The 15,337-nt window shown below is 42.3% G+C and overlaps 1 protein-coding gene across 4 annotated transcripts in view; it reads left to right on the top strand.

Annotated features, from left to right (window-relative positions):
• Positions 1-15,337, top strand: part of MYLK (myosin light chain kinase) — a 306,953-nt gene that overhangs the window by 277,436 nt on the left and 14,180 nt on the right. For all 4 annotated transcript variants that reach the window (XM_026647402.2, XM_024215844.1, XM_024215842.1 and 1 more), the window contains exons 26-27: positions 1,364-1,581; positions 7,461-7,584. In XM_026647402.2, the coding sequence (XP_026503187.1) occupies positions 1,364-1,581; positions 7,461-7,584 (342 nt within the window). The remainder of the gene's footprint in view (positions 1-1,363; positions 1,582-7,460; positions 7,585-15,337) is intronic.

The following is a 15,337-nucleotide window of genomic DNA, read 5'->3' as shown; positions in this document are numbered from 1 at the left end:
TAAGAAGCTGCCTGCTTTCTCCTCTGCATTTCTTGTAAAGTACAAGGATGATATTTATTTTGGAACTGCAAAGTGCTCAAAGCACATACTTTCTGAGAACAGATGCTTTCATAAACATCTCTGCACTGGTTGCTAACATACTGAATTCATAAACTATTAGAACCAAGAAACTTCAATTTCAGATATGTTTATCTGAAACTCTAGCCATTGTCTTAGCCTTACATAGTAATCCATGTAATTATTTGAGTTTGTTAAGCATATGCTGTCCTTATTGTTTCCAAGTTTAGTTCTCCAATACTTTTTAGTAGGAAACTGCAGTAGCTACTCTAATTATATATTTTCTGAAACCTTATAGTTAAAGCAACAAAAGGAGTACAGAACTCCAGATGTTTCTATTTCAATTTAATACATGAGGGACATTAGAATTTTTTACCATGTATCTGACAATTTATAAACATTGAAAGGCTGCTTTACAATTGTGTTTTCCTTCTGTAACTGAAATGTGCAATTACATTTGGCAGTGAGCGTAAATGTTGCCAAATATTAAGCCATATAAAGAGTGTGCCGTATTTCATTTAGAACAGATTTACGAGTGCAAGGGTGCTTTTTCACCATTCCCTCCCCTGTTCATGTGTCACCCAAAGCATAAATACAAAGTATGTCCCATCTTTGGACATTAGTTGAAGAACAAGTTGAATAATTTACTAAGCATCAAAAATATTTTGTTTTATTACACACACACACATACAGACACACACCCTTCCTGAGAATCTAGCCAGAAGGTTCTGCTCCCTTTCCCTGGACCCGTCCTATCTTGTTTTAATACCCAGTTTCCTCTCCCACCACGTGTTTGGTTTTCTTTCAATTTTGAATTACTTATTTAGACTTCTTTGATGTTACGAGGAAAAACAATGCACATTCCAAATCTGATCCTGCTTCCATTCAAGTCAGTGGATCAGGCTCCAGGCTCCATGTGGGTTCAGAGTCTGGGGTCAGAGTGTCACAACCACCTTGCCCTTCCGTTACTGCTAAATGCAAGGTTGGGTCCCAGCTAGATCCCATCTATATGGGCTGGGACTGGTAACGAAAACGGGGTCTCAGTATGGAAAAGGTTGAGATCCACTGATGTACATCATGCATAATAACAGCTAAAAAGTGACCTTTTTCCTGTGGTGTCTATGGAAATCTCCATTACCACACAAAAGCTGTGCCTTGAAATACCTTCAAAACCCTTCAGGAACTGCTAGTAATGTGAAGAACCATCTCTATTTGTATAATGGAAGTGTCCAGTTTACCAGTAAATAAATATATTTTTAAATAATCCAATAATCTCCCACCCCACCCCTTTTTTGTTTTGTTTCAGTGTTTCTGGAGGAGAACTCTTTGAACGAATCATCGATGAGGACTTTGAACTGACAGAGAGAGAGTGTATTAAATACATGAGGCAGATATCGGAAGGAGTTCAGTATATCCATAAGCAGGGCATTGTCCATTTGGACTTGAAGCCGGAAAACATTATGTGTGTCAACAAGACTGGGACAAGGATCAAACTCATTGACTTTGGACTTGCAAGAAGATTAGGTAATAAATCTATTAACTTTGTTTTGTTCAAATGACAAATTGTGTGCGGCAGGAACAGTTTTATCATATTTATTGTTATGCTCTTTTGCACATAAATAGCAAATGGATACTTTAAAATTTAATCATCTTATTTTAGAGTAACATATTAAAACCAAGAAAGAACAAAATAAGACATCCATAAGACAGCACATAGTGTATGTCTGTTCTCTGAGACAGTCTGCACTGCCGTGAATACAAAATGGCAGTCAGTCTCTATAGATGGCAGTGCCTTTGTACATCAAAAGGTGAAATACACAACGGTCAAAACAGCTGTAGAGATAAATCACCACATTTACCCAAAATAATTTTGAAACACTAGTTCCTTATACTTGAAATAAAACACAAAATCAAGTTCCTGATCATTTGTAGTCATTAACGATCTCATGACACTTTTTAAAAGAGTAGGACTTGTTCTGGGAATTTTCTAGCTTGGGAAATTACATTCTACTTTACATTTCCCCTTCACTTTGTGTTGGTTAAAGTATTCTTCACTTCATGTCCTAAACTGTTGTGTATTGTTGTACATGCTGAACTGCTGAAGCAGGGTTGCCAACTTTCTGATTGCAGAAAACCAAATACTCTTGCCCCGCCCCTGCCCCACCCCTTCTCCAAAGCCCAGCCCCCACTCACTCCATCCCCCCTCACTCCCTCGCTCTCCCCCACCCTCACTCATTTTCACCAGGCTGTGGCAGGGGGTTGGGGTGTGGGAGGGGTGAGGGTTCTGGCTGAGGGTGCAGGCTCTGAAGTGGGGCTGGGGATGAGAGGTTTGGGGTGCAAGAGTGGGCCCCAGGCTGGGGGATGGAGCCGAGGGGTTTGGAGTGTGGGACAGGGCTTTGGGCTGGGGTTGGGGTGTGGAAAGGGACTCCGGGCTGGGGCCGAGGGGTTTGGAGTGTGGGAGGGGGTTCAGGGCTGGGGCAGGTGATTGGGGAGGGGGTGCGGGCTCTGGGAGGGAGTTTGGGTGCAAGAAGGGAGTTCCAAGCTGGTGCAGGAGGTTGGGGTGCGGGGGGGGGGGGGGGGGGTCTGGGGGGGGGCCAGGGGGGGGGGGTTTTGGGGTACGGGAAGGGGCTCAGGTCTGGGGCAGGGGTTGGGGTGCGGGAGGGAGTTTCGGGTGTAGGCTCCGGCCAGGTGGTGCTTACCTTAGGCAGCTCCCAGAAGCAGACGGCATGTCCAACTCCTATGCAGAGAGACCAGGGGGCTCTGTGCACTGCCCACACCTGCAGGCGCCACCCCTGCAGCTCCTGTTGGCCACGGTTCCCGGCCAATGGGATCTGCAGAGCCAGCGCTCGGGGAGGGGGCAGCGCATGGAACATCCCGGATCGCCACTGTGCCTAAGTGCTGCAGGGACATACTGGCTGCTTCCGGGAGCTATGCGGAGCCTGGGCAGACAGAGAGCCTGCCGTAGCCCTGCTGCGCCACTGACCAGACATTTAACAGCCCGGTCAGCAGTGCTGACCAGAGCCTCCAGGGTCCCTTTTCGACCAGGCGTTCCAATCGAAAACCGGACGCTTGGCAAACCTATGTTGAAGAGGTACTTCTATCACAATCCCCTGTTTTGAACTATTCATAACTTCCTCAAAATTCTTTTTGGACAGAAAGTTCCCATGTATGGTGTCATTCCAAAGTGGAATCATTTGGATGGCTACTTGCCTTCATGCTCTTCAGTGGCCTCATTGCTAGTTCCATTAGCAAGCCTCGTATATGCTTGGAAGCCATACAGCAAATAGCTCTGCTAACTGAACATCAAGTGCTCTTTTTATTTTCTATTTTTATCTTATACTTTGCAGCAGAAGAAAAATCATTCCAAGTATTAAACTAGATACGGGCAGATTGTGAACTTGCTACTCAGGTTTGGGGAGCAGTTATTCATGTAACTAATCCAATTGACTTCCTTGGGGGCAATTTATGGGAATTACTGCTCACCAGTGTAAGTAATGGGTTCACAATGGGGCCCATAGTTATGTGCTCCCCCTTTTAAATAAAATTACACATGATTCCTTTACAAAAAACAAAACAAGTGATTAGTGTGCAAGTAATATTTGGAATTATTGTATTCTGCCTTTAATAGTACATCTCTGTATCCATCCTTCCTTTTCCGGCCAGTCTTAAGTCACAGAGTAGTGCAAACATAATAAGAATTCTTAGCAAAAAGAATGTATTAATCTAATTAGAAATGAACAAGTCTGCCTTCCAGATTTAAGGTGTGGCTATGCTCTGAAAAGAGACGATGTGAAAGTGGTACCTTTTTATTCAACCAATCTGCTTACTTTACTCACTGAAATAAAAACTGACTGGCACTTACTCTCCTGTTAGCACTATAGAGTAAACAAAGTTCTGGGATAGGGAGCTGGGTTTTGTTCTGATTCAAGAATCATCAGCAGAAATGTTAATTAGGTTCCAATAGTAAAGTCTTTTGTTGGTGACGTGTGAACAACTCCAGTTTGACTGTCAGATTCCAACTAGCATCTAGGAAACCCATTTACTTGTGAAGTCAGCAGATTTGATCTTTGAGAGACAATAAACATGGAATCCCAGAATGGCATTTTTACAGTAACTTTTCCAAGTAGCACCTCACTTTCAGATCACGATTCGTTTAACCCAAGATTCCAAAAGAGAGACTGGCTTCCCTCTTCTCAATGTGGTGGTCATGTTAATAGTTTTTGTATTCTTGGAAAGCATATTGCATTCACTATGTATTTTGCACAGTGTGATGCAAAAATGTGAATTGCTGCAGTCATGTCACAAATACCACATTGGCAATTATGCTACATTTTTCTCAGTCATAGAAGGATTGTAGCCATGGACACCAGAATTTATCTTGATTTCATAAAACGTAGTTTAATTTGTGCATTGCTCTTGCTTGCAAAGTGGCATTATGGGCATTTGCCTCTCATCTACGAACCAAACTCACCTCTGGTGTTAATCCATGGCTGAACTGTGAGCAACTCTGTCCAAATTATCCGAGTTCAAGATGTGGCATGTGTAGCAGTTTCCACAAAGAGAGAATACCATACTAAATAGGCCACATGAAGGAAAATAGCGCTTTACTGATCAGTAAGACTTTCCGAACATTCAACTCAGACTTCTTCCAGTAAAAGGAAAACAATTTTTATTAGCAACAGCTCTAAGCCATTCAAGTTTGTTTTGTTATGTGGTTTTGTTTAGTTCATTCTTCTTTGCAATTGCCTACTTTGACAGACTGTGAGCATTCTAATGCACCTATTTATGATTATGTTGGAACGCCCTCTGACTTTAATTGAAGGGGGGTAGGACCTTTGTTAGAACTGCAATCTATTATTCTAATCCGGCAGACTTTACTCAATCAAAAGCCCTCATAAAGAGAACGGAAGTGATAACTGAGTGGGAGACTGCATCAATTTGCAATATAAGATCATAACTTTCTTTTTAATTGTTTTGTAACCAGTAAAAATCTAGTGCACCTTAACTTTCAGTACTTTGATCTAACTTAAATTAGTTAAAACCATTAATCCTTCTGCAGTAATTTTATGCAGGTAATTAGTTCTCTTATTTTGTCAGGAAATACCAAAGACATAGTAGGATATTTTCCTGACCTTTTTTGGTGTTCTTAGAAGCTCATGTAAAAAAATTGTTTAAGATAAACTTTGTGGGTTCATAGGATTTTTGTGTGTGTGTGTGTGTGCTGTTAAGACATTGTTTTTTGAAAATCAATTTGTTATGCACAGTGCAGAAAAAAAGGCCACTTTCCAACTAACGCTTCAGCATTAGATCTCACTTAAATGGTAGCTGAAGCCAGGGTTCTTCCTATGTACCAAGCTTGTAAAAAACTGGCCCTCTGTGCAAAATGTATGTGGCTTTTCAGTCACTAGAAACTGACATCCTTTCCACTGGATGGCCCTGGAGGTCTCTGACGGCAAGGTTTCCTGAATTAACTTGCTATCACCGGTTATGACAAGAGGAAGAAAGGATTTTTTTAGTGTGTAAAATGACAGGATGAGGGGAATGAGAGTGAATTCACCATGATAGTGCCCAGTGCATACTTGCAGGAAGAAGGGATGGTTAGTGATTATGGCACAAAACTGATTCTGTCACAGACTTACTGTGTGATCCTTGGGTAAATTACTTAACTTCTCTGTGCTTTGGGTTCCTGATCTATAAAATGGGGATACTAATGCTTCAAAGGGTGTTAAGAGGTTGTATGATTAGAATTTGTAAAGTGCTTTGAGATCTTTGGATGGAAGGAACTGTAGAAGGGCAAATTAATTATAATTTCTTAACCATATGAACTGATGATCATGCAGGAATGATAGTAAAATGTGGTTAATTGTGTCTACTAGATGGTTCTGGAAAATAAATATATTCTGTAGGAGCGCTCTGTTCTGGTGGTCAAGTAAGTCCAGTTGTCATCTAGTAAAGGATTAACCTGCTGATAATTTTTTTAGTTTTTGTTTTAATTGTTATAAGGGTGCAACACGTTGTAACATGATTATTTTAACATTAATGGACTGGAGTCTATTACATCTTTTCCCCCTCCAATCCCTTGTCTGTCTTTCTATTGAGATTGTAATCTCTTGAGGCAGGGACAGAATTTGTACAGAACCTAGCATGATGGGGCCCTGATCTAGGTGTCACTGTCATACAATTAATAAATACTAATAACTATAGTAGGGCAGTGGACCTCATTTACACCAAACACTGATTGCCCAGGTTATCTTGGAGTCTGGACAAGAGCTGCTTTCCCAAACTAAATCAATTTGCTCCAGTATAGCCAGTAAACATAATTTCTTGGTCCTTTGTGCCCACTTGCACTTGATCATTTCCTTTTTCCATTCCTGGACGTCCTTGTTCCCTGCCCACTTCCTTCTTGTTGGTTGCCTCCCCACTTGCACTCTTGCTGCTTTCCTCTTTTTCCTTCTCCAGCTGTTTGGAATGGACATGGTCTAAAACGGGCACATTTGGATTTCCTGATAATTCCATACTACTAAATGGCTTGCACGGTGTTTCACACCCTTCTCTAGAAATGTTATCTGAAACTGGACATATGTGTAGTACAAATAGTGGTGCTGTTATTGCTTTTGCTGGTAATATGGCACATTTGCTTCTATTCTGTATAGGTTTTATTCCACACTCATCTCTGCAGTATCTGAGCACCTTCCAGTAGGGCATTAAGCGACCTAACATCTGTCATGTGTGGTGCTTTTTTTTTTTTTTTTTTTTTTTTTTTTTTTTCCTGGGCTTCTTTTAAATTTAAACAAGCACCAGTGGCAAGACACTGATTTTTCTCTACTGTTTTCACTTAATGAAATATTTTTGGATGCCAACAATTTTTTTTGTTCTACATTTATTACTGTTTCACTTTGCTTTGCAGTGCAAGTTGCCAAGGCTTTGATAGGGCAGTGAAAAGTCCTCCCGTTCTAATCTAGCATCTGTATTCTTTGCTGGAAATGCTCTTGTGGAGCTACCTAAGCAGAGATGGGCCTAGCTACCCACAAACTTTTTGGGAAAGTTTAGCTCTGAATCCAAACATCACAAGCTGGGCCCATCTCTTATCTTCCCAATGTGTGCTGGTAACCCTGTGTCTGTCTTATTTAGAATGCAAATTCTTCAGGGGAGGAACTCTCTTTATTGTGTGCCTTGTGCAGTGCTGAGTGCATTTGTGATGCTTAGCACAGAAGAATTATTATTTGTTATTCATTCATGAGCCCAGGAAGACATGAGCTGGCCAAGCTAGTAGCAGCTCAGTCAATTATTTACCTTTTTGGTGACGGAGTTTAATAACTAGTCCATAAATGTGAGTGCAGACTGTTAACTATACTTTCAAAAAATATACAACCATTAATGTTTTCCTCTTTCTTTCTTCACAGAAAGTACAGGTTCTCTGAAAGTTCTCTTTGGGACACCTGAGTTTGTGGCTCCAGAAGTTATAAACTATGAACCTATTGGATATGCCACAGATATGTGGAGTATAGGAGTTATCTGCTACATCTTGTGAGTACCCTTGCTAGTCTTGGGCCAAATCCTGGGAGCTTCTGAGCATGCTCAACTCCTAGCAACTGCAGAGGTGTATTGTTCAGGATATGACCACTTATAGTTTGCAATCATGAACTATAGGATGATCCATGAACACTAACATAAGTGGGCCCCAGTCACACATTGTTTTCTGAAGAACCCCAGTGATAAATTTCGGGATTGGAGCTTCATGAGTTTAGCCATCTACAATTTCACTTTTCATTGTGGGGTTTCAGAAAAATACAGCTTGTTGAAAGAATGTTAAGTTAACATAAGTCAGCAGCAGTCCATGCTCACTTAAAAACACATTGTTAAAATGTCTTTCATATGGTCTTTAAATATTTATCCTTCCCTGCTGCTTAAAAGGATCACCTTTGTGTCTTGAAATCTAAATCTGTTTCCTTGCGTGTACCTTGACTTGTTATTGAAGGGTTGTTTGTGAATCCCTGGGTTGCCGCCATTGATGTTACTTATCTTAGAAATCAGAGCACTGAAACATTTATGGTAGAAAAAGAATATGGATGAATTATATGTATTTAGCAAATTTACACCAATAAAAATGACAAGTTACATGTTGAGTTTCTCCAATCCTGACTATATCCTTTGAAAAATCTTTAAGATGAACTAACAAATCCCAGTGATGCTGTACCGGTTTTAAAAAGATTTTTAATTCACTATTTTACATCTACCACTGGATAAACTAATTAATTTTTATAAACAGTTTGTATCAACCTAATGCAAATGTGAGGTTGGTTACAGTTTCTGCTTAGATGGTCTTTTTATGTAGGTGATTGATTATATACACTCATAATCTTCCAGCAGATATTTCTAGAAGAGTACATAGGTGAACAGGGTTTTCATTCTTGCATGTGAAGAGCAATAAAAATGATCTGACTCCAGCTTTGACGTGTTCAAGTTTGATGTTATATAACAAATATAATAATTCAGTTGGGAACAGCTTCTTTCTTTGTCTTTCTCATCACAATATCACACTCTAATTTAAGTCCATTTGCTTATGATTCTGTAACAGGATTGCTCTGTATTCTTGAAACATCCCACTTTAGTAGCAGGGAAAGGGTTTAGTAGGTTCTTCCTGATCTGCCCACTCACTGAGACAGGTGACCCATTACCCCATCTAGTTACAAGGGAGGTAGGAGTGGTTATCTAGTGGGAATGGATCTAGGGGTTGGCTGAGCAGTCCTAAACCAGGAACCCGAGGGGCAGCCATGCCTACGGAAGAAGGTTTGAGCAGAACTTTATCTTATTGGTAATTTGTTGTTAACACCAAAGTGCAAGGAGCGTATGACTGCACAGTGTTTAGACTTTGCTTTAGAGTACTATGTGAAAGGCACATGCTCACAGGTTCCTTTCATTTATTTTCTCAAATCTTATCTACCTTTTAAGAAAATTATACTACTAGACTTTAAAATAAAAAAGAAGAATGCCTTGGTCAGATATTTGAGGGGCAAGGTGTGTGAGGCAATGTCATTTATTGGACCAGCTTCTGTTGGTGAGAGAGACAAGCTTTCGAGCTTACACAGAGCTCTTCTTCAAGTCTGGGAAACTAAGGCCTGGTCTACACTGTGTGGGGATCGATCTAAGTTACGCAACTTCAGCTACGTGAATAACGTAGCTGAAGTCGACGGACTTAGATCTACTTATTGCGGTGTCTTCATTGCGGTAAATCGACGGCTGACGCTCTCCTATCAACTCCACCTGCGCCTCTCGCCCTGGTGGAGTATTGGAGTCAACAGGAGAGCGCTCAGCGGTTGATTTATCGCGTCTAGACTAGATGCGATAAATCGACCCCGACTGGATCGATCGCTGCCCCTCGATCCAGCGGGTAATGTAGACAAGCCCTAACTCACTGCTAAATACACAGTGAAGCAGATTGTTTAGCATAGGTAGTTAACATGTTTCAAAGTGACATTCAAGGTGAAGTGGCCCATTAACACCTCTCCAGTCAAAAGAAAGAAAGGAACGGGGCAGGAGGCATATGGAGAGTAGTTGAGGGGGGGGATTGTTAATGAGTTACAGATTGTTGTAATAAACCTATTAAACTCTCTGGAACAGTCCCACATCAGCATCAACTTTCTAGACACCATGATCAGCTTCAAAAATGGAACCCTACAGACAACTATATATTTGAAACTCACGGATCACTATGCTACCTTCATAGATCCAGTAATCACCCCAAACACACCAAGAAATCTGTTATATACAGCCACGCACTCAGATATCACAAAATATGTTCTAAGGAGAAAGTCCAGGATATACACATGAAAACACTCAAAGTCACCTTCACCAAACAAGGACACTCCAGAGAAGCAGATTGAATCATGGAACGGGCCACCCAGATACCCCAAGAGAACCTGCTTCAATACAGAAATAAAACTCCCTCCACCCTCACATCCCTAGTTGTCACCTACCACGCCACACTGGAACCCATACAGGGTATCATCAAACAACTACAACTCTCACTCGATGGGGACCTCCATCTTGAAAAAAATCTTTCTTGAGCTCCCTTTTCTGGTCTTCAAACAACCCTGCAGCCTCTCCAAGCTCATCATCAGAAGCAAGCTCCCCACAGACCAGACACACCAACTCAAAGTGGCACCAGAGCCTGCCAAGAACAAAGGATAGAAAACCTATAGAGATATCTCCACTGTTACAATGATCAAACCCGCCCCACAACACACCTTTCAAAATCCACGGGTCCTAAACATGTCTATCTCAACATGTGGTGTACCTCATCCAGTGCACTAAATGCCTCAATAACAACTATGTGGGTGAAACCAGACAATCACTAGGCTCTCAAATGAACTCACACAGGAAGATGATAAAAGACAAAAATGCGACATCACCTGTGGATGAACACTTTTCACAAAGCGATCACTCTATATCTGACCTATCAGTCTTCATCCTCAAAGGAAAGCTGCACAGCCCTTTCAGAAGAGAAGCCTCGGAGCTTAAATTCATAACTTTGCTAGACACTAAAAATCATGGACTGAAAAGAGACACTGGATTTATGATTTATTACAACAATCTGTAACCCACTAACAACCCCACTCCAGCTGCTTCTCCACATCCTACCCTACCCCACCCCACCTGTCCCTTTCTTTCCTCTCTGAGACTGGAGGGATGTTTTCAGGCCACTTCACCTTGAATGGTCCCTTGAAATATGTGTTAACTACTTAGGCTAAACTATCTGTTCCATCTTGTATTTAGCATTGACACTCTGAGGCCATGTCTACACTACCACTTATGTCGGAAAAACTTACGTCACTCAGGGGTGTGAAAAAGCATACTCGAGTGACATAAGTTTCACCGGCATAAGTGGTAGTGTGTATAGTGGTACGTTGGCGGGAGAGCTTCTCCCGCCAACATAGCTACTGCTGCTCATGGAGGTGGTTTTATTATGTTGACAGGTGAGCTCTCTCCCATCGGCATAGAATGGCTACACAAGCGCTCTTGCATCGGTACAACTGTGCCCCTGGAAACTCGCTAGTGCAGACATGCCCTGAGTCAGTTTCCCAGACCTGAAGAAGAACTCTGTGTAAGCTCAAAAGCTTGTCGCTCTCACCAACAGAAGTTCGTCTAGTAAAAGATATTACTTCACCCTCCTTGTCTCCCTAATAACTTGGGACCAACATGGCTACAATAACACTGCATACATTAGTCAGATATGTCATACGTTCCCTCATAACTGTTTGATCTTCATGTTAGGGTGTAGTGGATTTTTTTTGTTTGTTTTTGGTTTCTCCACACTCTTCATATACATTCCCATGCAAACCATTCCCGTGTTTGCAACATCCCAGAGACGTGTTTTTTAGAACCTTAGAATTTTGCCTCTTTTTGGAAGTTCAGTCATCTAGATTAACCTATAGTTTCCTGGGTTGTTGTTCTGCATAAAGAATAAAGCTATGTTTGCTTCAGATGCTCTGGCAACCTGATTAATCTCCTGAAATATTTCATAGGATTTATCACACATGTCTGCCTTAAACTCCTTTAAAACTTTAGGGAAAAAATTGTCTTGACACTCCACAGAACAGTGAAGATCTTTGCCTCACTGATACATAACTAGAGTCACAAGCAGTTTGATGCAGCAGCCAATGGCAGATGTATCTTCACCATGTTGGAAGTATAAAATCAGAGAAGTTAGAGTGGGAAAAGACCCACTGGGTCCTCACCTGGAATTTCCATGCCCATTCCAGTGTGCCAGACTCCCACCCTCTCTTCACTTCCTTAAAGACCAATTCTTCTTCAGGGCCCACTAATGCTAAACATGTTGGCAGTGTACTGTCACAACCCCATTACAAAACACACCCAACCAAAAGAAAGACAAGGAGCACAGTTTCCCACTGTTGTTTTGCTATTGTGCCCAATGTTATCTGTTTAGATTATAAACTCCTTAAGGAAGGGACTGTGTCTTCCTTGATGTCTTGTACAGAGCTTGGTGCAGTTGGAACTCAGCCAAGAGTATGTAATAATAATCAGTTAATCTCCCTCTGCCAGTGTAGGACTTTTCTCTGCATAGAATGAACTGGTGATATACAACCTCAAGGTTGCAATGCAGAGCCTCACTATTTCAAAGGCCTTTGGCACAATCCCTCTTGTAGTTTCTGGGCACGCCGACTGAAGTGTAAACGCTGCACTATCATTGGGAATGGTGCACCCAGCTTCCCCAGCATACTTAATTCCAGGAGCACGTGCAGAGATGTGGGTGATAATACCACAGTTCTGCTTCCTCCTCACACCTTTTGGGCCATCTATGGCCTTGGCGATATGGATGAAGCAGTTCTTGTGCTCTCCAGAACACCAGGACTCTGACCAGCCCAGCTTTTTTCATGGGGCCCCCAAAGGGGGAGAACTCCTTATTTCTTCTCTCCAATCCAGCACCAACACCAAGGATGCTCTGTCACAGTCTGATTTCCAGTGTGATGTCAACGTCACTTTTAAATGTCTCAAGCAAAGGGGTTTCTACCATTTAGTGCCAAAGCCACTACCTTTCATGTTGACCAATACTATCTCATTGATTCCTTGTACTCTTCTGCCTGCCTATCTGTCTCTTGTCTTACATTTAGATTGTAAACTCTTTTGGGGCAGAGACTGTCTCTTTATTCTGTATTTGTACAGTGCCTAGCACAAGGGGGGCCTCTTCCATGGCTGAAGCTCCTAGGCAGTACTGCAATAGAAATAAATTAATACAATTATTCCATTGTCTGGTAGATCTTGCTGTTGGGACGTTTTTCTGGACATTCATCGCCTATATTTTCCTAAATTTCCTACTATTCTTGTTGCATATTCTGTAGTAATACCCTCTTACACAATTTCTCTCCTTCCTTGGTGAGGACAGCTGCCATGTAACACTGATTATGCTTGGTACTTATATAGCACTGCCCTCCAGTTAGTTTTTATTTTTCCATGCTATTCATGTTCAGTCCTCCTTAATCATCCCAAATAAATCATTCACTCCAGTCACTACATAATTGTTTTTGTTCTTTACATTTCCTCCATTGTATCTATATCTTATTGTTTGTCTTCCTGTTTGATCTCACTTACTGTCCTGTTCTACTTCTTGTCCCATCATCTTTAGTTATAGTATTGACTTTGAAGTAACATGCCACAAAAACTATGGGTTGTGTGAATCATCTCCATTTATGTCTATTTTCAGGGTTTCTCTTTGCATTTATAATAACCTTTGTCTAATTGAAGCATAACCTTGATGAATTCTTTCCAGCTGTCTATATGCCATTTAGTCTTGCAGGCACTACAGAATTTTTGTTTATTTTTACTATTCTTGGTTCTTTTCTGATGAACCCTTTTGGACAGCTGTATTAATAACATTCAGTAATATAAAACTCTTTTTAAATTCTATTATTATTTCAATACCAAAATTCAGGTTAAGAAGTCAGTTGTATATACGCATTATTACAAGATGCACTATCACTTGTCTTTTTGGTGCCCAGACATCAGGATAAAGCAGGCACGGATTTACAGTTCCTGATTCACTTCTCCACTTACTTCCAGTAATTCAACTCACTTTTAGTCCCATTTGTGCTATATCCTTTTAAAGTACCTGATCTCTGTGAAATCATAACTTTCCACTGCGGTATAGATTGGTTTGGATTTCCAATACTTCATATGGAATTTTACCATGAACCTTTTTTTCAGGATCGTCCTGCAGTTGACAGAACACTGTACATGTGCTCACCTGACCTTCATAATCTCCTGAGACTAGCTCTCAGATTCCATCCTTTATCAATTTGTGATTGATCATTGCTTCCATTGCCTTCTTGTAGGGCACTTGGGTTGGTAGAAAGATCTTGCTCCATTGTTTTCTTTTTGAACTGGTATGGAATGATTCAGGGCATTGGTAACTGGATACATTTAGGTCACTCGTTTAAATCTGGCCTAGGTCAACAGTAAAGACTTAAGGATAGCTAATTCTGAAGCTGAAAGTGCACTGCATGTTCTTTAGATGGAACCAGTAAAGAATCCTCAAGTGTTGTGATTCTGTTTTTCAAAATGAAAGAGAATTAGTTGGGTTTTCTCACTTGCCTGACACTTGTGCCTTTAACCTGTTCTGAAGAAACCAACCCCAGGTCTCCATGGTCCATTCCATTTTTGGTATCTCTCCTGAGATTTCCAACACTGGAGCCAGTTAGTGCCAACTGTGATGGAGTTTTTGTAATGTAAGGTTATGTTCACTAGGAAATGGACTGAGAGCATCAACTGATTTCATATTGTAGCTACAAGAGCTAACTTACCGTCTGACGTCCTGTGATGTTATGATTAAGGCTACGTTTTAGCCACGGGTATTTTTAGTAAAAGTCGCAGACAGGTCATGGGCAGTAAAGAAAAATTCACGGCCTGTGACCTGTCCATGACTTTTATGATATATCCCTGACTAAAACTTGTGGGAGCTACCCGGGGGTGCCATGGGTGCTGGGGAAGGGTGGCGGCACGCGGCCCAGGACCCCCATGGGTGATGAGGGGGGTGGGAGGGGTGCGCAGCCCGGGACCCCCGCTGGTGCTGGGGGGAGTTGGTGAGGCTGGTAGGCTCCCTACCTGGCTTCATGCCTTCCCCTGCCCCCACAGCAGCAGAGTTTGGGTGTGGGAGGGGACGGGGTTTGGGGCACAGGACGGGGTGAGGCAGGCTCTGGACGGCGCTTACCTACAGGTCTCCCTGGAAGTGGTGACATCCCCACTTGCTTAGCTCCTAGGCGGAGGCATGGCCAGGAAGCTCTGCGCGCTGCCTCCACCCAGAGCGCTGGCTTCACAGATCTCATTGGCCAAGAACCGCGGTGGTGCCTGCAGGCGGAGGCAGCACGCAGAGCTGCCTGGCCATACCTCCGCCTAGGAGCTGAGCCAGGGGGATGTCGCCGCTTCCGGGGAGCCCCCCAGATAAGCACCACCCAGAGCCCGTCTCACCCCATCCCATGCCCCAACCCCATGTCCCCTCCCACACCTAAACTCTGCTGCTGCTGGGCGGGGGGATGCGGTGGCCCGAGACTCCCCCAGCAGCGGCTGGTGCAGGGGCTCCCTGAGATGCCCCTGAGCCAGGCACACTGGGCACAGCAGAAGTCACGGAGGTCACGGAAAGTCATGGAATCCATGACTTCCATGACCTCTGTGACAAACTCGCAGCCTTAGTTATGATCATGTTCACCTAAGTGTATTTACTTCAAATTACCTGCTAGAGCTACTAGAACCAGTGTGTTTGATTCAT

Source organism: Terrapene carolina, unplaced genomic scaffold, assembly GCF_002925995.2.
Source record: "Terrapene carolina triunguis isolate 2854851 unplaced genomic scaffold, T_m_triunguis-2.0 Scaffold62, whole genome shotgun sequence".
Classification (NCBI taxonomy): domain Eukaryota; kingdom Metazoa; phylum Chordata; order Testudines; family Emydidae; genus Terrapene; species Terrapene triunguis.
This window is presented reverse-complemented; position numbering and strand designations above follow the sequence as displayed.